General features: G+C 46.8%; 2 protein-coding genes across 2 annotated transcripts; both read right to left on the bottom strand.

The window, feature by feature from the left end:
* Nucleotides 1-6,067: 6,067 nt before the first annotated feature.
* On the bottom strand, nt 6,068-7,217 carry LOC100285638 (chitinase 2). The gene has a single exon (NM_001158529.3). It carries the CDS (start codon nt 7,157-7,159, stop codon nt 6,230-6,232), a length of 930 nt encoding a protein of 309 aa, NP_001152001.2. The 5' UTR covers nt 7,160-7,217; the 3' UTR covers nt 6,068-6,229.
* A 9,010-nt stretch (nt 7,218-16,227) lies between these two features.
* On the bottom strand, nt 16,228-17,390 carry LOC103643567 (chitinase 2). Its single transcript, XM_008666737.2, has one exon. It carries the CDS (start codon nt 17,323-17,325, stop codon nt 16,399-16,401), a length of 927 nt encoding a protein of 308 aa, XP_008664959.1. The 5' UTR covers nt 17,326-17,390; the 3' UTR covers nt 16,228-16,398.
* Nucleotides 17,391-20,942: the final 3,552 nt, after the last annotated feature.

Genomic DNA, 20,942 nt, shown 5'->3' with positions numbered 1-20,942 from the left:
TTCCCGCCCTTTCCTTGTTCCTGGTCACTAGAGTTATCGGGACAATTTGCTATAAAATGACCAGTCTTACCGCACTTGAAGCAGGAGCGCTTTCCCTTTGCTTTGTTCTTGTTAGGGTACTCCTTGCGTCCTTTCAATGCGGTCTTGAAGCGCTTTATGATTAGGGCCATCTCATCCTCGTTTAGCCCGACCGCCTCGACTTGTGCCACCTTGCTAGGTAGCGCCTCCCTGCTGCTTGTTGCTTTGAGAGCGACCGGTTGAGGCTCGTAGACGGGTAGAGGGCCATTGAGAGCATCATCGACGTATCGCGCTTCCTTCACCATCATCCGCCCGCCCACAAATTTCCCAAGAATCTCCTCGGGAGTCATCTTTGTGTACCTGGGATTTTTACGGATGAGGTTTACAAGATGAGGATCAATAACAGTGAAGGACCTGAGCATAAGTCGGACGACGTCGTGGTCCGTCCATCTCGTGCTTCCATAGCTCCTGATCTTGTTGACCAGGGTCTTGAGCCTGTTGTATGTTTGCGTTGGCTCCTCTCCCCTGATCATGGCAAACCTTCCTAGCTCACCTTCCACCAACTCTATTTTGGTGATCATGGTGGCGTTGTTCCCCTCATGCGAGATCTTAAGGGTGTCCCATATTTGCTTGGCGTTGTCCAAGCCGCTCACTTTGTTATATTCATCCCTACACAACGATGCTAACAAAACAGTGGTAGCTTGTGCATTTTTATGAATTTGTTCGTTAATGAATACAGGGGTATCCGTATTATCAAATTGCATTCCATTCTCAACTATCCCCCAAATACTAGGATGGAGAGAAAAAAGGTGACTACACATTTTGTGACTCCAAAAAGCATAGTCCTCTCCATCAGAGTGTAGAGGTTTACCGAGAGGAATAGAAAGCAAGTGGGCATTGGAATTATACGGAATATGAGAATAATCAAATGAAAAATTCGAATTAACCGGTTTCCTTTTCTCGTCATCGTCGTCTCTTGGGGAAGAAGAAGACTTGTCGCTGTCGTAGTAGACAATCTTCTTGATGCGCCTCTTCTTCTTCCCATCCTTCTTCTTGTGACTCGAGCCAGAGTCAGTGGGCTTGTCGTCCCTTAGCTCGTTGAGGAAGGACTCCTTCTCCTTGTCATTGACCGCCATCCCCTTTCCCTTAGGATCCTGTTCAGGCGATTAGTCCCTTTCGTGAAGAGAACGACTCCGATACCAATTGAGAGCACCTAGAGGGGGGGGGTGAATAGGTGATCTTGTAAAAATCAAATACTTGTAGCCACAAAAACTTGGTTAAGAGTTAGTGCAATAGGACCAAGTGGCTAAGGATCGATCTTTTGTGAAACACAATGGTCACAAAGAAAGACAACACAAAAGACACGGTGATTGATCCCGTGGTTCGGCCAAGTATAACACTTGCCTACTCCACGTTGTGGCGTCCCAATGGACGAGGGTTGCACTCAACCCCTTTCAAGTGATCCAATGATCAACTTGAATACCACGTTGTTTTCCTTTCTTATACTTTCTCCCATTTGCAAGGAATCTCCACAACTTGGAGCCTCTTGCCCTTACAATTAATGATCACAAAGAAGCACAGAAGTAAGGGAGGGGAGAGCAACACACACAAGACTCAAAACAAGAGCACAATCACGCACACAAGCCACAACTTGAGCTCAAAACATAACTCAAGGAGTTCTCTACTCAATTGGAGCTCAAGTCACTATCTCAAAGAATCGAATGCGTGAGAATGAAGTCTTGGTGCTTAGGAATGATCAAAGAATGCTTGGGTGACTCCTCCATGCGCCTAGGGGTCCCTTTTATAGCCCCAAGGCAGCTAAGAGCCATTGGAGGCATTCTTGGAAGGCCAAAGTTGCCTTCTGTCGGGTGGCACACCGGACAGTCCGGTGTGCCACCGGACAACCACTGTTCATGTCCGGTGCGCGATTTCCTTCCATTCCTGGCGCAGCCGACCGTTGCAACTTCGTGCTGGTTGGCGCACCGGACAGTGCGGTGCCCTCAGCCGACCGTTGGAGCGGGCCACGCGTCGTACGCGGATTTGGCGGCCAACCGTTATGCTGGCGGCCGTTGGCACACCGGACAGTCCGGTGCACCACCGGACAGTCCGGTAAATTATAGCCGTACACCGCCGAAGTCTTCCCGAGAGCGGTCAGTTCGCCGGAACCCAGTCTGGCACACCGGACACTGTCCGGTGCACCACCGGACAGTCCAGTGCACCCAGACCGAGCAGCAGTTGGCTGTACACAGCCAACTCTTTTCCAATACTTTTTCTTCTGTTTCTATCACTTAGATACAATACATTAGTACCCAAATCAATGTACTAAGTTTTAGAAACATACCTTCTTGTTGATTTGCACTTCATTCATCATTTGGCATATAATAACCCACTTAATATGTGTTGGACACTTAATCACCAAAATATACTAGAAATGGCCTAAGGGCACATTTCCCTTTCAAGGAGGAGCACATCAATCTCCTTTCCACCCTATTCATTAAGGGATAAAAATCATCAATTTTGGGCTTTGTGGTTCCAAGAGGCAGGCCAAGGTAGGTGAAAGGTAAGAATCCCACCTAACAACCAAAGGTTTGAGCCAGAGTAGTTGCTTTTTCAAAGGGAACATTGATTGGTACTAAGAAGGACTTTGCAAAATTCACCTGTAGGCCAGTCGACTCAGAGAACATATGAATAAGTCCCTTTAAATAGAACATCTTCATCAAATAGCATGACCAGAAGTGTATCATCTACATACTAAATTATTGGGAAAGGTCCATTTCTATATGGAAGTGGTAATTGTATGATATCGAGATCCAGAGCATTATTGATAATATATTGAAGGCTTTCTGTAGCCAAGACAAATAAGAGGGGGAAAAGGGATGATCTTACCTTAACCCTCTCTTATAATGGAATTGTCTCCTGATGACTCCATTAAGGATTACATAAGAATTAGCAGTTGAAAGTGTATCTTCATGTAGGGGTAAACTGAATGTAGAATTGCTTCAAATATTTCAGAAGTTCCCCTTCCGATGATTGTGTTGTATGAGAAATCCATATCAACGATCTCAAACATGACCTCTCTATTATTGTGTTGTTGACATAACCGAAGGTGATGGGCATAGCCAGCTTTCCTAGTACCATCACTTGATGTCCTCTGAAGCCACAAAGGTGAAAGGCTGACTCCTTAATCATACCTTTGGGCTCTTGCATTTGCTTGAAGGCCTTAGCTAATATGATGTCTACTGCGCTACATGTGTCAATGAGGACATTGTGCACTACAAAATCTTTGATGACACAAGAGATAACCATGGTATAATCCTTGAGACAAAGATCATCTTGATAAAAGGTAATGGGGATATGAGACCTCTTGGTCTTAATGTAGGGTCCTTGGACGCCTACTTGTTGCACCCTTCTTTGGGCTTCTTTCTTTTGTTTATTGTTGCTGGGTTCAAAGCTCGAGCCCCCAGTGATGGGGAGCACAAGCTTCTTGAATGTTGATGCCAAAGCTTGATGGCTTGCCATCCTCTTAGTCGTGGTGTCGGGTTGTTGTGGTTGTGGAATCACCGGAGGTGGGCACCAATGTTGAATACTTGTTTTCGATAGCTACATGGCATAAAAACAAGGCAACACAAGTTAGGAAACATGGAACTTCATCCTTAAGTTTTCAATTCTTCGAAGTGATAGCTTGAGGACAAAGGTCTTTAGAAAAAGATGCGAATGAAACAATATTAAAGAACGATGATAAGCGATAAAGTATGGAACTCATCTCCTGAGCCTTAGCACTATTTATTCCATCCTCCTTCGGATTACATGAATTTACAAACATACCTTCGGCTTGTTTGCACAAGATAGCTCGAAGGTACTTCCAAGGCTAAGCGAGATGAAGCTTGAGGCCCTCAAAAGTTGAAGTTGTGTAGAGCATTGTTCATCTATTTATAGGGTAGAGGTACATCTTCGTATGAAATTACAAGCATACCCACAAAGTTTAAATACATGATTTACAAATAAAGCAAGGGCATTGCTATCTTTTCTCTTTCATTCTTGCTGCACAAGTTTTAGACTTCTTCTCCTTCGTCACTTTGCGCCCGAAGTTTTCTTCATACCGAGGCCGTCGGCTTCTAGCTTGCGCCTTCGCCGCCTATGTGTATTAGACGAAGCTTCTCTACACACCTCTTCGGCTGAATGCCAGCTTCGTCTAACCTTCATTATGTGCCTGAAACACATTTAACAAATTTGTTTACGCCGAAGTGAGAGTGTTCTGAGGACCGTCGACAGAGTAGGCCCCAACAAGGTTCAAACCTTGATTGTTGCCTTCACATTCATGTCTGTCTATCTAACCAACAAAATACACATATTTTGTATTTTATTAAAATAAAGTCTACCCATGTGATATATATACAAACCGTAGCAATTTTGGTTCCATGGTCATCGTGTATCACTCTTTCTCATCCCGCTTTATGTAAAAATAAGATAAAATTATGCAAGTGAGAGTTTAAATCTTGGTTATTAGCTGTCGGGTACCATAATTAGGGGTACCCCAACACTCCTAAACTCGGCTGGTAATCACCATCAGCGCAAACTGCAGAGGCTGATGGGCGCAATTCAGGTCAAGGTTTCGTCTACTCAAGGGACGCGATCTCGCCTCGCCCGAGCCCAGCCTCGGGCGGGAACAGTAGTCCCAGGCAAATTCACGCCTCGCCCGAGGGCCCCCTCAAGCAACTGGCGCACCCTCGACTCGCCCGAAGCCCAGCTTGGGCAGGCTTCGTAGTGAAGCAACCTTGGCCAAATCGCCTCACCAACCGACCGTATCGCAGGCGCATTCAATGCAAGGATCGCCTGGTGCCTTATCCTGACACGCGTGCCTCAGTCAGCAAGGTCGAAGTGACCGCAGTCACTTCGCCCTCCCACTGATTGACCTGACAGGAAAGCAGCACCGCTCGCCCCTCTCCGACTGCTGTGCCACCCGCCAGGGTGAGGCTGACAGCAGCTGAGTCCAGCCTCAGGCGCCACAGGAAGCTCCGCCTCGCCCGACCTTGGGCCTCGGCCTCAGGAGAAGTCTCCGCCTCGCCCGACCCCAGGGCTCGGCCCCCACCTCGACCTCGGAAGGTGGACTCCGCCTCGCCCGACCCCAGGGCTCAGCCTCGACCTCGACCTCGGAAGGTCGTCTCCGCCTCGCCCGACCCCAGGGCCCGGCCTCAACCTCGACCTCGGGCAGAATCACGTCCTCGCCCGACCCCGGCCTCGGCCTTAGGAGGAGTCTCTGCCTCGCCCGACCTTGGGCTCGGACCGACCACGCCGCAGGAGGCACATCATTACCCTACCCCTAGCTAGCTCAGGCTACGGGGGAACAAGACCGGCGTCCCATTCAGGCTCGCCCCGGTAACAAGTAATGATGGCTCCCCGCGTGCGTCCATGACGACGGTGGCTCTCAGCCCCTTACGGAAGCAAGGAGACGTCAACAAGGTCCAGACGGCCCCGACAGCTGTGCTTCTACAGGGCTCAAACGCTCCTCCGACGGCCACGACACCGCGTACATAGGGCTCAAACGCTCCTCCGACGACCACGTTTGCATGTACATAGGGCTCTAGCTCCTCTCTGCCGGACACGTTAGCATATTGCTACACCCCCATTGTACACCTGGACTCTCTCCTTGCATCTATAAAAGGAAGGGCCAGAGCCCTCATACGAGAGGGTGGTCGCGCGGGACTCTCTCCCTCTCTCCCTCGCGAACGCTTGTAGCCTCTACTGCAAGCGCACCCACTCTGGCGCAGGATAACACGAAGCCGCGGTTTTCCCCCTTTGTGTTCCGTCTCGCGCCAACCCATCTAGGCTGGGACACGCAACGACAATTTACTCGTCGTCCAGGGACCCCGGGGTCGAAACGCCGACATTAGCTCCACATATATATTTATCTAAGCGACAATTTATATTTTATTGAAAAAAAGTCTACTTATATGATATATAAAAACCATAACAAGACACAAACATCTCAATAATAATAATGATATAGGACTTCACCAATGCCTCCCATCAATTCCGACACACATGAATCTTATAAGAATTGTTTAATTTTTATAGAGAACACAGGAATATAGAAATAGCCCCGTATTATATTCCAATGACAGCCTTATTCCATACATAATAATATTATTTGTTCACCTGAAAATGAAATCCAAATCCAACTTAAACGCATTGAAGGTATGGTAGCCATCTACTAGTAGCCAGCAGGGGCGTTGGCGAGCAGTGCTTGTGCTTGTGTGTCGTACTTGAAGCCTTGGCTCCTGGAATGGTCGGCTGCCCAGATGAAGATCCCGTAGAGCTTGCCCTGCGACTGCAATGTCTGGCAAGCGCTGAGCGACGTGTTGATGGGCACCGACGTGGTGGTGGGCGCCGTGGTGAAGCTGGCCAGGATGTTGCCGCCGGGGTAGTTGACAAGCTGCTGGTTGAAGAAGTCGACGTACTGCGCCTCGGTCGTGCTGGCGCCGTAGGCGTAGAACTGGAAGTTGACGTAGTCTATGACGCTTCCGTAGGTCGCCCACAGGGCCTGGTAATGGCGCTGCACGTCGGCGTTGTCGAACGGGGCGATGGACGCGAAGCTGATCACCCCGTTGCTCTTGAGCGTGGTGACCAGGCGGCCGATGCACTCGGCGAAGGTGGCCGGGTCGGCCTGGAACTGCTCGTAGTCGATGTCGATGCCGTCCAGGTTGTACTTCTGGATGATGGTGGTCAGGGAGGAGACGGCGTTCTGGACCCAGGAGTCGACGGAGGTGATGTTGAAGAACACAGGGCGGTCGTTCACGGTGGCGCCGCCGATGCTGACGGCCACCCGCACGTTCGGGTTGCTCTGCTTGATGGCGGCCACCGCGGACGCCGTCAGCACCGAGTCCTGCCAGAAGATGTTGAACTGGCCGTTGGTCGGGGTGGGCGGCTCCGTCGCGGTGGTGTAGTCGATCACGAAGGCGAGGATGTAGTCGAAGCGGACCCTCGGGTTGATGGGGACGTCGGTGAACTTGACGCCGTTGAAGATGGCGCCGATGTAGTCCCGGAAGAGGTTGGAGTTCGCTGCTGTGGCCATCGGGACATGGACGTGGAGCGCTACAACAGCCGCTACAAGTACCAGTGCAATGCGCTTCGAGTAGCCCATTCTTAAAGTAATCTCTTCTCTGCAATGGCCAATGGTTGGTTGGATTGGTGGAGGTGGACATCAGAAGAGAGTCGGGGTACTTATATATCTCTACGGGCCGGCCAACGTCAATTCTGTTACATTATTAATATTAAGTGTTCTCAAAGAAAAATAGACGGCGCTGAACGTTGAACAGTTGACCTTTTCTCTCTACCAAGTCTGAACGTAGCAGATAAGGTCAGAGATCTAGATTGAATTGAAGGATGCTCATCAAACTGTAACTGAATGTGCTCCTCAGCAGCTGACCCTTGGTTCATTTGTCAATGGATACGGAAGTGGATTGAGGTTGAGGGGACTAAATAAAAGTCCATTAATTGCTCCCAAACAAGCTCTGAAGGTTATAACATCCTCATTCCAATTTCCAACGCAACCAAATCTTGTCATTTGAACGTCTGGCAACTTGTAGTCTCTCCAACTTGTCATTTGAACCTGGTAGTCTCTCCAACTTGTAATCTTGCACCTGGTAGTCTCTCCAAACAAATTGCTAATCTTGCACCTGGTAGTCTCTCCAACTTGTCATTTGAACGTCTGGCAACAGCTCAGAGAAACGACTAATCTTGCAAGCACATCGTGTTGGCCCACTTCCAGAAGATACAAATGAGAGGCTAGATACATGTCTACCCCAACGGCCCAACCTACAGTTGACTTCAAATGCTATGTTGGCTTAACCGGACTTTATCAAAGTTACCGCGGAAAAAAAGAACAAAATGCTCTTGTTTGGTCGATCTAGCTGCGCAGTTTGTGGGCGTGGGCCTTCACTTTCTCTGTTCTTATTAGTTACAGTGACAGGAGAAAAAGGAAAGGACAGCAGCTATGTTGGACTGTTTCGATTCAATTGATTATACTCCCTCTGTTTTTTAATTTGTCGCGTTTTACTTCAAAATTGAATTAGTGGGTGACAAATATTTGATAACTGAGGCCTAGTTTAGGTACTCTAGTAATAAGTGGGATTGAAGTGGATTGAGATGTATTGAGAGAGTATTTGATCTATCGAAGATTTACAACCTCTCCAATCCCTTCAAAACACTCTAATCTCAAAGTATTCAAACTAGGCCTAAGGGTAGTATATACTAAAGAGCTAGGCCTGCAGCCTGCTATTGGATACAAGTTCTGGTTTCAGGCTACCAACTTTGACCGAGGACGACGCGAGACACAACACACTGAAAGGGACATGACAACTTCTTCAACGATAAGAAACGATGCCTTTGTGTAGAGATTCGTGGAGATACGCATTGAATGGAAATCTGATGTATCACCAGCTAAGGCTGCATGATTCGCTGAAGTATACCAATTGCCTGGACGTTTGCGTCCACTTGCATCAATCAGTACATAAATAAAAACTAACACATGCTCTTGTAGTATCAAAACTACTGATTTAGCAAGCACTAACTTGCTCGGGGCTAAGATGGCTTGCAGCCAACCTCTTAGCACATTTGTATAATAATTAGTTCTTCATTATTAACTAGTCAAGTGTTCGTACTTTGCTATGGTTGTTATATATTTATACTATTCTATTAAGAACCTAATGTAGACACCTCATACTACCACGACTTCACCCTTCGCACCCGCCCCACGCGCTCCGTGCGCTACTGCGCCTGTCCAGCACCCGACCCCACCTACATAAAAAATAGTGCAGATCAAGCACTCGAACTCATGCCCTCCCGCTGCAGAAATTTGGGACTAACCACCAGATCACAAGTACCTTAGTATATAGAATTAAACAATAATTATATTTAAATAAATATCTCAATATCTATTTATATGATATATAACAACCATAGCAAAGCACGAGCAACTCGCTAGTCATATAAATAAGTATTGAGATATTCATTCAAATATAATATTTTTATTTCTAACACTAAGGTATGTGGTTTGGTGGCCCCAATTTTCAGAAGCAGAGGGCGTGGGTTCGAGTGCTCACTCTGCACTATTTTTTGCGTGGTGTGGTAGCTGCGTGGGTGGGGTCGGGTGTTGGGCAGACGCAGTAGCTGCATGGGCGCTGGAGGTCCACATGGCAGTAACTGAGAGAGCGCTGCGCGGGTGCGAGAAGTGGGGCCCATAGGGCATGACGCCGAGGGCGGGTGGGTGGGACAGGCCCAGAGTGACAATGCGAGGGTGAAGCCGTGGTAGCACCAGGTGTCCACATTATGTTCTTAATAGAGTAGTATAGTTGTATGATTCACGTGTCTCCCTCACAAAGTTTTTTTCTCATGTCTAAGCCTGCTATAATAACAGTCCGCGTCTCCTCTATCTGCTCTTCTCTCTCCTCCAACTCAGCATTGAGCCTTTCTTATAGCAAGTTACTATATTTGCTCTAAAGGCTTCCTTGTGGGCTCGCTTCTCAAGATCTCAAAGACAGAAATTAAGGCACTCGCAAAGCTACAGAAGACGAAGATTCAGAAGACATGAACCAAATACAGTAGACATACATGAACCCTGGACAAAAGGAAAGTATTTGGTCTCAACTATGAACCTGCTACTAGCTGGTTTAGAGTTCAGACCTAACAAACAAAAAACCCAATAAACGAAAACTCGAGGCAATTGAAATGGCAAAGCGCAAGAGGGGTCATGGCCTCTCTCCCATCCAGCGAACCCCTTCCGAAGTGGTGAGCTCTCGGAGACCCGTGGTTTCATCGACCCAGTGACCCGAGCGAGACAACGCTTGGAATTGCCATCTCCATTCACCACAAGGAAGAGCGGGGATCGGTTTGTAGGTGCATCATTCTCCTCGCTCATCTAGCAGTTGAGCTTCGCGTTCCGTTTCACCCATGTTACCATGATTTCAGTGTTCATCATCGGCAACGACTGCTATGCAAGCAGTCCTTCTGTGCAAGCGTGCAAGCAAACCATCTGATCCATTAGATCATGATCCAACCGTAGGTCACATTTAACAATTAAATCCTTCCACCATCAGCTCAATAATCTTTATAAAAAACCTCTAACAAACCATGGTTGTATCTGTGGTTGGATCGTAATTTAATGGATCAGATGGTTTGCTTGCACGCTTGCACAGAATGACTGCTTGTATAACAGCCGTTGCCTCATCATAAGGGGTTTAAGATGGGTGGAGAGGAGTTCGGGCCGATAAGGGTGGAAAAGTTGGAAGTTTCTAAGATCACTCATTTGCAAACAAGCCATTCAAGGGAGAATGGTGTGAAGATTTGAATTCATTCCAGTGGGATAGTCGGCCTGAGAGGGTAATTTCTCAGATAATAGCACTTGACTCCACATCTAAGGAGTGGGATAATCTCGATGCTTCTAACAACCAACATCATCCTTGGATGCCTATGGAGGTCCATCAATGTTCCCCATGGATGTAACTTCGTCTTCCACCCTACTAGGCAGACAGGGCAGGTTGGCAGTACCAGCTCAACCGAACAAAAAATGTCAGGTGGGATACCCATGGAGGCATGATGGATACAGGGGACGCATGGAGAAATTCCAAGGTGGAAAACGAAGTTGCAGGGGATGCGCTTCGGGAGGATGGGGAGGTGAAGAAGTATCAGAAGAATAGAGCCTCCGCAGCCATTGGAGCGCTCATTTACCCTAGTGGTTAAGGAAGGAGAGATGGCTTGGAGAAGGGAACAGGGGGGAGTAGATGGAAGCGGCGCCAAGAGGAGTGGATGGAGGATGATGACCTCCTGGAAGCGAAATTCAATAGGTAGGAGGTTTTGCGGTCCAAGCTCCAGAGGGCTCTCACTACCGAAATCCAGGCCTTTACCGAGTGCTGGCGGCTTTGCCGAGTGCTTTTTATCGGGCACTCGGCAAAGAAGACTTTGCCGAGCGCCGCACTCGGTAAAGTCCTGCGCTCGGTAAAGAGCTTGTTTACCGAGTCAGGACACTCGGCACAGAGAAACACTCGGCAAAGATGGCGCTCGGCAAAGGGCCGTCAGCGGCCGTCTACAGCTGACGGAAGCAGATTCTTTGCCGAGTGTCAAATATCTGGCACTCGGCAAAGATGGTCTTTACCGAGTGTCTTCTGTGGACACTCGGCAAAGCATATTTTTATTTTTTTTTATTTTGGCCACCAAACTTTTTGTGGTATGTTCCTACACTATGTAGACCTACATGTACCATTTTGGGACAATTATAACAGTGTTTTCAATAGCTAGTAGATTTAGTTCGTTTATTTGAATTTCTTCGGAAAATTCAGATTTGAACTGCAGGTCACTCGAAACTTGAAAAACCGTACATGCAAAAATGATATCCATGCTACTTAGCACAAGTTACGACCGATTTCAGGAGCGGACCGGAAACTTCGAGCAACATGCTCACTAAACATGGTCGTGAACTTGCCATCCACGTGTTTAAAAATTGTATAAAACACAACATAGTCAGAAAATCATGAAACCTGTCCACGTGTCATGATATCATATGTAGAGGTTGTGATAAAAATTTGAAAAAATTTCGAGAAAGCTGTGACGCACTATGTGTACAAACCTAAGAGATCCACATTTAAACTCTATGATTTCATGTGTAGTTCTCTTAGGTTTCTACACATAATGTCTCACAAGTTTCTCCAAACATTCTAAAAATTTTATCACAACCTCTACATATGATATCATGACATGTGGACAAGTTTCATGATTTTCTGAGTTTGTTTGTGTTTTATAAAAATTTTAAACATCTGGATGGAAAGTTCACGACCATGTTGAGTGAGCATGGTGCTCGAAGTTTCCGATCCGCTCCTGAAATCGGTCGTAACTTGTGCTAAATAGCATGGATATGATTTTTGCATGCACAGTTTTCCAAGTTTCGAGTGACTTGCAGTTCAAATGTGATTTTTTCGAAGAAATTCAAATAAACGAACTAAATCTACTAGCTATAGAAAACACTTTTCTAATTATCTCAAAATGGTACATGTAGGTTTATATAGTGTAGGAACACACCACAAAAAATTTGGTTGGGAAAATAAAAAAATAAAAATGTAATTTGCCGAGTGTCCAAAAATGACACTCGACAAAGTAGCCTTTGCCGAGTGTCCCCTGGGCGACACTCGGCAAAGAATAGTAAAATAATCTTTGCCGAGTGTCGCCCAGGGGACACTCGGCAAAGACGACTTTGCCGAGTGCCCCTGATCTGGCACTCGGCAAAGCGTATTTTAAAATTAAAAAAAAAATCTTTGCCGAGTGCCAGATCACGGGCACTCGGCAAAGCACTCGTACATAGCGCCTGGTCAGTTCTTCTTCTTCCTCACTCTCTCACTCCGCCGTGCCCTCTGCTCCACACCTCCGCCGCGCCGCGCCACGCCGCCGCCGTGCCCTCCCTGCCCGCGCAGAATAGGGAAAACAAATATCTTTTGTTTGTTTGGATGGAATAGGGAAAACAAATAAAAAAGGTACCTACTAGTCACTTTGCCGAGTGTGACACTCGGCAAAGAGGTGCTTTGTCGAGTGTCAGAGTCGTAGCACTCGGCAAAGAACCAAGACCTGGGCACCGGTATAGGTTCTTTACCGAGTGTAATGGCTCTGGCACTCGGCAAAGAAGCACACTTTGCCGAGTGCCATACCAAGTACTCGGCAAAGGACCTGACATGGGGACCCTCTTTGGCGGATTCTTTGCCGAGTGTCCCAGGTGGCACTCGGCAAAGGTGGATTCTTTGCCGAGTGCTGTTGGGCAGACACTCGACAAAGGTAACTCCTTTGCCGAGTGTCACCCGGGGCACTCGGCAAAGACGCCGTCTCCGTCACCCGGCGCCGTAACCGCTGCTTTTCTTGCCGAGTGCCCGAAAAAAGTACTCTGCAAAGAAGGTTTTGCCGATGCATTGTGTGCCGAGCCCTCTTTATCGAGTGCGACACTCGGCAAAGCCTTTGCCGAGTGCTTCGGGCACTCGGCGAAGCCGTCTATTCCGGTAGTGTCTAGTGGAGAAGACCGAGATGGAATAGCAAGAGGTTGCGCATCGTCATCAAGGAAACTTCCTAGGTAACAGATTCCCTCGAAGGGGTGGTTTTTGGAGACGCCGCGGGGGTTTCGTTCCAGCTAGGGGCATGTTCGGTTACACCAATCCAGAAGGGGTTAATCCCCTCCTACTCAAAAATGACTAGGCGGGGATTTAAACCCCTCCAATCCTCCTCTGGATTGGTGTAACCGAACAAGCCCTGGGGGAGAAATCTTGAGAATCGTGACCGGGAGCAAGGTTCTCAGCCATCTTTAGGGAGTGGGAGATCTTCTGAAAACATATTTGGGTCACAGCAGGACAGGGGCGTCAAAACCCAAGAAGGTTTGATCAAGGAGATTAGGTGCTTCCGTTGTTCCCAGTCTGGCCACCATCAAGTGGACTTCCCTAATGATTCTCTCTGCTACAAGTGTAAAGAAGCTGGACATATGGCAGCAGAATGTCATAATCACAAGAAGCTTCGCCTGTTTGGCTTTGGTATACCGGAGCAGGGTTTCTTTGGTCTAGACATCCCCGAACACAAAATGCAGGTGGTTGGGCTGAATGCTGTCATCCACATCCTTGAGGGAGAACCTACAGAAGGAAAACTAGAGGAGGAGCTTAAGAATCTTGCGCAAGCCAACTGGGATTTTGGAGTAAAGAGGCTAGACAAAATGACAAATATGATTTTAACGCCTCCTTCCCTAACAAGAGCTCGCTGGAATCATATGCAAAATTAAGCAGCCTTGAATTACCTATCTACGGTTATAGAGTTCAAGTGTCAAAAGCCAAATCAGATCCAAAGGCTTCATCTATGCTCCAGAGTGTTTCGGTCAGGATTTACAATCTACCAGACGGTGCGCGCGAAGAAGGAATTGTAAAAGAAGTAGCAAGTTCGTGGGTAAGCCAGTGGTGGTCGATGAGCTAAGCCTTATCAAGGATGAACCGATTAGAGTCAAAGTGGACTACCGTGACCCCTCGCGGAATAAGCTTTGTTGGAGAAGACGCTAGAGCGGATGAAGTCTTGGGTCTTGAACTTCAAGGGTGTCAAGGGAGGAGGAAGAAACATAGATGTTATCTGTCAGTTTATTCGGAATTAGTGTTTTGGTCTGTGTGGCTTTAGTATTGATGTAGAGTTGTAGACTGGTGCTCCCATATTTTTTTTCTTTTCATCTTTTGATGTTTGCTCTGCCACCTGGATTCTTATATGCTTTACTAGCTGAGTGTCCACGCGTTGCAACGGGAATATATAATATTAGTATACTATGATAACTTATATACAAAATGTGTGTTATATCGATATGAGAAAATGTTTTATAATCAATTTGTGATCCTAACCATATATAAATTTTGTTATTTTAATCTATCTGTTTCACCACTACATTGCAACCATCAATATCATGCAGACTTCGATATATGTCACGATTTGCATGGTCTCATCATTGGAAAGCATGTTCCACACATGCTGGAAGAAATTTCCTTGTACATCATTAGTCATCAGGCACGCACCACTATACACTTTTGCTTAAACAAAAAAGGCAAGTGTGTGCGTTTGCAAAGAGAATTAAAGGCAGGCCGACACAAAAGCTACCCCGACGGTGCGAGGATGACGAACTGGTCATTGTTGTCGGTCCTCCTCTGCGTCACCTTCGGCGCCAAGATGACGCCACGGTCCTCGATATAGTAGTTGTCGAATGCGTGCGACCTACCGAGTACCGATGACTCTTGGTTGGGCTGCCAAACGAAGTGCAACCTGGGCTCATCAGCGAGGTAGTACCCCTGGTCGTTGCACCACTGGATGTGCTACTCCTTTACATACATCATGTTCGAGGACACTCACACAACGTCAGCAACGCCCGTCGTCCCAGCGCACAAGAATTTATGGCCGGTCAGTAGCGACTTCCGTGGCAGGTTGGGCTTCAGGTGGACGATGAGCTGGACGGCGTGATGACGTCGTCGTATGATGCGGTGCCCAAAACAACCTGAGAGTCACCGACGTTGGCGACGACCATGAGGTCCCCCTGCTTGACGATGGACAGCGCGGGGCAGCCGCTCTACACCGCGTCCAAGCGGCGGCTGCGCCGGAGCTTGTCGTACACAGCGGCGCATGCGGCCACATAGGACTGCTTCTAGATGTCGAACTGGCAGTAACCAAGCTTTTCTCGTCGTCGATGAGCAACGCCAACGCGAGTGCCTCCTACTAATGGTGTTTGTTTGGTGTTTCTAAGTAAGAAACATGGATTCATGTTTGGCGTTGGTTTATAAAAATGACTCACAAGTCAGATCCATGGGAAAAATATTACGAAGAATAAATGTCACGCATGCAAAAAAATTAAATTGAAAACATTGTTCAACAAAAGAAAATGCATGCAAGGTTGTTTTTTAAATACTACTCTCTCCATCCAAAAATATAATTCAAGAATCTCGGTGATACTTATCTACTACTACGCATTGTGCAAGGGTAACAGGTGGGCTTGGTAAAAGATGTAGTAGATGTGTTTCCTGTCATAGATGTGGACATAAACTCATATGTGGTGTAGTGGTAGCTATTGCTGGCATTTGTTTAATAGGTCATGGGTTCGAATCCTCTTGGGGTTATGTGTATTTTTTAACGGCATTTGTTTAGGGGTCACGGGTTCAAATCCAGAATCCTCTTGGAGTTATTTTTGAACGTACACTAGAGTTGTCCAAATGGGCCGCCCGGCCCGACCCGGCCCGGGCCCGGTGAAGCCTGGCCCGTTTTGGACCCGGCCCGCCAGGCACGGTTAGAAAACCGGGCCGGACCGTTTAGGCACGCGGGCTCAATTTCTTGTCCGAGCCCGGCCCGCAGCGGGCCTAAACGGGCCGGGCCGGCCCGTTTAGCCCGAAAAAAGCGGGCCTAAAAGCGGGCTATGCGGGCCGGTAAACACGTTTTAGTATAAAAAAAGCGGGCTTAACGGGCTTAGAGCTAAACGGGCCGTGCCGGGCTAGCCCACCGTGCCTAGTTTCTTGTCCGAGCCCGGCCCGCTTATTCGTGCCGGGCCGGCCCGGGCCCGCATAGAACCGGGCCGTGCCGGGCTCGGACCGGGCTCAAACAACGGGCTTCGTGCCGGGCTCGCGAGCCTCGTGCTTATTGGACATGTTTAACGTACACACACTTATTCTATTTCAAGAGCACATGCATCATATATATCTTAACAAAGTGTCACAGGCATAGCTGCTGACAAGAGATTTATTTTATTCTCCATTATATTCTTGCTACAACATTTTTGTTCCATATAACACTGTAGTATTATTGGTATTGCTGTAACTAGTCGAAGCAAGCTAATAAGGTCCAAGCTATGTACTACGTACTGTTGGCCAACAGTGCCTGTGCCTGTGTTTCGTACTTGAACCCTTGGTCCTTGGAGTAATCCGCAGCCCAGACGAAGATGCCGTAGAGCTTTCCCTGCGACTGCAGGGTCTGGCAGGCGCTGAGCGCCGTGTCAACTGGCACCGAGGTCGTCGTTGGCGCCGTGGTGAAGCTGGCCAGGATGTTGCCGCCGGGGTAGTTCGCCATCTGCTCGTCGAAGTAGTTCACGTACTGCTCCGCGGTTGTGCTCGCGTCGTACGCGTAGAACTGGAAGTTGATGTAGTCTACCACGCTAATCCCGTAGCTCGACCACAGCGCCTGGTAATGGCTCTGCACGTCGGCGTCGGCGAACGGCGCGACGGAGGCGAACTTGATCACCCCGTTGCTCTTGAGCGTGGTCACCAGGCGGCCGATGCACTCGGCGAAGGTGGCCGGGTCCTCCTGGAACTGCTCGTAGTCGATGTCGATGCCGTCCAGGTTGTACTGCTGGATGATGGTGGTCAGGGAGGACACGGCGTTCTGGACCCAGGAGTCGATGGAGGTGACGTTGAAGAACACCGGGCTGTTGTTCACGGTGGCGCCGCCGAGGCTGACGGCCACCCGCACGTTCGGGTTGCTCTGCTTGATGGCGGCCACCGCGGAGGGCGTCAGCACCGAGTCCTGCCAGAAGATGCTGAACTGCCCATTCGTCGGGGAAGGAGGATCGGTTTCGGTGGAGTAGTCGATGACGAAGGCGAGGATGTAGTCGAACTCGACATCGGGGTTGATCGGCACGTCGCTGAACTGGACACCGTTGAAGATGGCGCCGATGTAGTCGCGGAAGAGGTTGGAGTTTGCTGCCATGGTCGTTGGGGCATGGAGGGGGAGGGCAGCTGCTGCGAGAAGAACGGCTGCAATGAGCTTTGACTTTGAGGTGCACATATTGCTGGTAGCTTTCCTTTTTTTGTACTGCTGCTTGCAATGGTTGGAGTTGGAGATGCGGCTGCGAAAGGATCCTGTATTTATAGATTGTCTTGCATTAATTTCGGTGAAGAAAATTGTTCTTTTTTTCAAACTGAAAACAGATGATTATTGAGGTCGTTGAATGGACTTTCCTATCCCTCATCTAAATGTCAGCTTCCCGATTGGAAGAAGCAGAAATTGAGGGCCTGTTTGGTTTGTGGCTAAATGTGCCACACTTTGTCTAAGGTTAGTCGTTTGAATTGAATAACTAACCTTAAACAGAAAAGTTAGACAAAGTGTGGCAACTGAGGTAGTGAACCAAATATGCCTTGAATGTTGCGGTCATTATTGGATAATACGGAGGATTTACGTGTGTTGGCGTGCATGTGCCGTGCAGTTTTGACATTCCAACAACTGGCGGTAAAAAAAGTCTTATCCAACTTGCATTGATGCCGCTACAACATGGAAACCAATATTGCTGTGCCGCACTTCCAGAATGAAAGACGCACTAGCAGCCAGGACTAGGTGCATAGTTTTCGTTGAGAACTACGTTATCACGGATCACTAGATCCGTTTCATTCCCTCCCGTCAGCAGTAGAGACGCAATAAGCTATAGAGGACCCGTCTCCCTTCCCATAAGCACGACAGAGGAAACACACGAGACACATAATATAGGATTGGGCCTCTGGCCTCTTTTTCTTCTCTGTATTATGAGAGGTGTACAGGTTTCTTATATAGAGATGTGAGAACCCTCAGGGGCAAAGCAGGTATTTGCCCACATAACCCTAACTAGGGTTATTAACACTCCCCCTTGGGCGAATACCGCGACCAACACATGTCTCGTTAAAACTCTAAAAAACCCAGTGGAAAAAATGTGGAGAAAGAGTGTATGGTGATACAAATTGCATTTGCACTTTGTTGCCTCGTTAAAAACCTCATGTGAGAAACTTCAAGAAAACTCACCAAGAGAAAAAAGTACAACAGCTGTCATCGGGACAGATTTCGATCATCTGGGATCTAGATTCTATCGAATCTTTTACAAGAGCTAACTTTAGAAATGTGCTCCCTCTGAACCTTGCAAAACTGTATCAATAAGACAAAACATCTTCTTCTGGAAGTATATGCACATAAAGATTTAGCAAACGGATTGCATATCCTTGCAAGGACTATTTCAGGAACTTTACCTCTACTCACTTCTAGGATGTACGAGGTAAGTGCACGTATCAATATAAATAAGTCACTTTGACTGATGGTGTTCGATCGGCTGGATCTATATATTTGATATAAAGTTCCATAAAGGTTCACATATTGATCATCAAGCTCACACCTTCAGGGCAAAGAATATGACATTTATTGTCTCACGATTGTGATCAATATAAGTATTCGCTCCCCCTTACGATGACATCTGTCAAAGTCGTTATCCCTCATAACTCAAGCATATTCTTTAAGATATATGTCTCATTGTTCATCTGGAATGATGAGAATGGATGAGGTTGGAGTGCTATCATTTTCTATCTTACACCACAATTTATACATAGTTGTGCAAAGCAAATAATATGTCCTTCAATAGGACTTAGGGGATAATATAGTTGCAATAGTACATATTCTAAACATGACACATCGCTCCAGGCGTTCATCCATTGCAACATCTATGATGGTGTAACAAAAGTCCATCAAAGATCGTAATCCATCAAGGATTTTTCATCGATCAGATACATCGTTATAGTCTGTCATTCTGGCACAATGGGGATATTTTGGCAGTAACACCTAAACCTTATAGGTTTCTGCCATCAGGGCTTTAGAGGATACCGTAATTCCACATCTAGTGGAAATTACCATGGGTAAAACTCATGGAATGCACATGTGCTTATTCGGTGAACTTCAAGTCCTTTGGTACCTCATCTTATTCCTTCTCGGGTCTGTATGGGTCTTTATCCCTTTTTAGGGATTATCAAACTTTGGTGTTTAATACAAACTTTATTTCTTCTGGAAAGGTTCCATTAAGGAATTATAATCTCATCTATGAGATATTCTCTCTACATAGGAGAGTGTTCATTCGTCAGCAATGTATTATTCGGTACGAGATTTATATGTTGCATATTTATAATTCAAATATATGAGTCCTCCTAGGATCTCATGATGGATCTTCAGAATCCTATTAACTGCATATTTTAATTCATGTCATTTGCCAGATATATTACATAGCGGAACAGTGGTTATTCAACACATATGTGGGATGGGTCTCTCACAAGACCACTTGAACCATCGCATTCACCACACATTATTTCAATAGTGCCCATAAATGTCCGAACTTCAAGCTCGTGACTTTCATTTTGCGATTATTGGTTCAGCCTCGATTGCATTTATCAGTGACCCGATAAGAGAGCTTCAAGCACTCATGCCTAGGACTTTGTTTTGGATCCCTTTGCAATCTATAGAGGCAAGATAGGTGTCGACACATTTGTCTCCCACATTTAATAATTATCTTCGTCATTTCCAAAAACGAAAGATTCATTGTTTCGTATTCCTAGCACAATGATATTGCGCACATTGCTAGGAATTTCATCATCAAGATGAACCTCTTCGTGAGGCAAATAACTAGCATGGCGAGTTCAGCGGAGGAGAGTTATTACAGACCACATGAATATGCAATCAGAACATATGCTTTGACTAAGGTCGATGGATCATATTCGCAGGCGTCCCCGAGAATAGATCAAATACCAATAAGTCAAATGTGGATATGATATTAATCCCGGGTATATCCACATCTACATCAGCTGGTAGAAGCATTCAGACCAATATGGTTACTCCTCAACGATTTCTGGCAAACTCCATATACACAGGAGTACACACCGAACGACAGGTTCAGTTTGGCTTTTGTGCGTTTAATAGAATATTGAGACATTACATTATATGGGCATTCCTCCCCCTAATGCCGAGATGTTCTAAAAGCATATAGATAAAATCCCCAACCACAATCATCTAGTTGTGGCCAATGTATGCTATTGTGGTGATTTATTTGGGAAATCTTACGCACATTACAGATAGGGGTTTTATGCGGTGAGCATTGGACTTAGATTAATGTAGTGGCATGAATACTACATCTTTTTCCTTCAACATGAAGGGTTAGTCTCAACATCCAGCGAGACACGCAACACAAGTTGCTTCGTGGTTACAATTCTGCAAACTTATTGTTATTATTACCAAATGCACAGTCAATCATTAAGATTTAGACTAACATGCACAACACTATTTTATCTGTAAGGCTTATTCAGGGGCTCATGAATACCATTCGTCATTTGGAGCCATTAGTTGAGTTCAGATCAAGTAAAATGACCATCAGGGTCTAACGCTCACAAAGACATTCACTGGTTGCATTGTGCTTTGAGGCACATAGGAAAATGTGTTTATATTGGTTGTAAAGTGCACGACATCAGGCCAATGCTGCCAAGCAAAGATTTGTATATGCAGAGATGTATAGTCCAGCTCGTTTTTATCACTGCCCATGGTTTACCCAATTACTCATACCGCTCTAAAATTGGGTATCGATTAATGCAACATTTTTAGGTATAATAATTTTGAGAGAGAACTTATAC

This window comes from Zea mays, chromosome 1, assembly GCF_902167145.1.
Source record: "Zea mays cultivar B73 chromosome 1, Zm-B73-REFERENCE-NAM-5.0, whole genome shotgun sequence".
NCBI lineage: Eukaryota > Viridiplantae > Streptophyta > Magnoliopsida > Poales > Poaceae > Zea > Zea mays.
The sequence above is the reverse complement of the archived record's forward strand: the minus strand, read 5'-3'. Positions and strand labels throughout refer to the sequence as shown.